At 51.8% G+C, this 1865-nt stretch overlaps 1 protein-coding gene across 1 annotated transcript; it reads right to left on the minus strand.

Annotated features, from left to right (window-relative positions):
* Nucleotides 1-1228: 1228 nt before the first annotated feature.
* On the minus strand, nt 1229-1807 carry P884DRAFT_265613 (uncharacterized protein). Its single transcript, XM_069441957.1, has one exon. The coding sequence runs from the start codon at nt 1760-1762 to the stop codon at nt 1553-1555; it is 210 nt and encodes a 69-aa protein (XP_069293124.1). The 5' UTR covers nt 1763-1807; the 3' UTR covers nt 1229-1552.
* Between the last annotated feature and the right edge of the window lie 58 nt (nt 1808-1865).

Below are 1865 nucleotides of genomic sequence, written 5' to 3' on the forward strand. Positions count from 1 at the left end.
TAAAAGTAATAAAATCTAATAATTAATCTTTATAATTTTATTAAATCGATTTAGAATTTATTATGAAGTGTTTAATTATATTCTTTAAGAATTGTAGGGAGGGTTAAAGTTGACCTGACCAGTCTAAAAAATTTGAGCTCGTGGGAAGTTTTGGTCTGGTCAGGTTAGCTTAAGCGAGCTCGCTTAACAGGGGGTTTGGTCAGCTCAAGTACAAGGGGTTTGGTCAGGTCACCTATATACACCTAAACACATAAGGCCAACCTTAACAGGGGGGATTGGGAAGGTACTGTACGGATTATAGTACCATTCCGCTCCCGCAAGCGCCAGCGGTCCGCTAAGCGGCCCAAAATGGCAAGAAAAATGAGATAGCCGCCGGACCATGGGCTGCCTCCAGCGCTCGTCAAACAATCGCAATTTCAGTAACCGCTCTCAAGCAAGTCATCAGGACCATACGTCAGCCTTAGGAACGAAATACGCGCATGTCCGAGCGGACTGAGCCGAACAGAGATCTCGATTAGCGGCTGCTGGCGATGCATGTCTTGGCCAAAAATAAACTTGGGAGTCGTCGGGGCTCGGTCGCATCGCTCGGGGACCAAGGTGGCTAAAGAATGCTCTCTGAGGCCCCTTACTAAGTGCGGCCCCCGAAGTCACAAGGCAAAAGCTGCCAAATGCTCAACGAATAGTCTGTGCGAGAGACGCTTGATGAGACCCATTCGAGGGGGGGGGCTCAATAATTCTCGGTATCCCAATGGCATTGTTCCACTGAGCAGGCATTGGCTTATCATAGTGTATGTACGGACGTACACGTACATTAGTATTTTTCAATGAAGTCGTAACTATGTGGCTGCCCTGCGGCCCCCGGCTCATCCACGTCCCGGGCGTGATCCGCGCCCGCGTGAATCCCGACGCCAAAGAAGAGCCGCGACGGGGCGCGCCAAGACGCGGGAGAGGCGCGCCCCGGGCTTCAGCCTTCGATTGGCGCCCGGAAGCGTGCGGGGTGGGGTCGGACAGCGACAAGCCCGCTAATGCAATGAGTGCCAGGTGTTCGAAAATGACTCACTAGACGCCCGCAGGCGACTTGCATTGGCAAGAAACACCGGGCCAATCAGATTTCCAGAATGCACTTCAACTTGCCTTGTTTGCAACGCCCAAGGCCCAAGCCAGGAACAGCTCTTGCTTTCTCGTTCATTCGATTTTTTTGCTCTGATGACATGACCCCACGGTTGGACCACTCGACGAGATAGCACCGGCAGTTCAATTCGTTGTGCAGCTTTGGGCATGGAGCGGTCACCGGCAGCCTTACGGATTGCACAATAACTATCCTGCATACAACATACAACATTGCATACTTTGTTTTCCCCGCCCCAACATAGGAATGAACTGGGCGTTGGAAGGGGCCGCAGTTTTCTAGCTCACTCAGTCAGAAGCGTGAAGGCGCCCGGCTCGGACAAGGATTCACCTGATATTCCCTAGATCTCCCAGAACCGCCGAACACAGCGGCAAAGGGTAGGTACGTACATACCCGCCATTGTGCTACGCCGGCCTCGTCATCTCAATAAACCCTGGGGAAGGCGTCTCTATGTCTGGGCGCAACACCCCAACACCCGCTATCCAACCCCACAGAATGGGCAGCTCGACCCCGTGTTTCAGATTTGATATTTCGTCGAATAGCAGCGTGCGAAATTTTTAAGGCTACGCGACTGCAGCTCGGGTAGGATGGAGGAGGTAAGGTATGGTACGTACCAGGCAGGGACCCTGCCATTCTCTCTTCCAGTTTGGATTCATCAATGTCACTTGTCACTCTGGCTTTCCATCGCCGTACCCACTCCGCGCTTCCGTCTCTTTTTTCCTTTTTTTTTTTTTTT

The sequence above is a fragment of the Thermothelomyces heterothallicus genome (genome assembly GCF_042370625.1).
Source record: "Thermothelomyces heterothallicus CBS 202.75 unplaced genomic scaffold P884_scaffold_71, whole genome shotgun sequence".
Classification (NCBI taxonomy): Eukaryota; Fungi; Ascomycota; class Sordariomycetes; order Sordariales; family Chaetomiaceae; genus Thermothelomyces; species Thermothelomyces heterothallicus.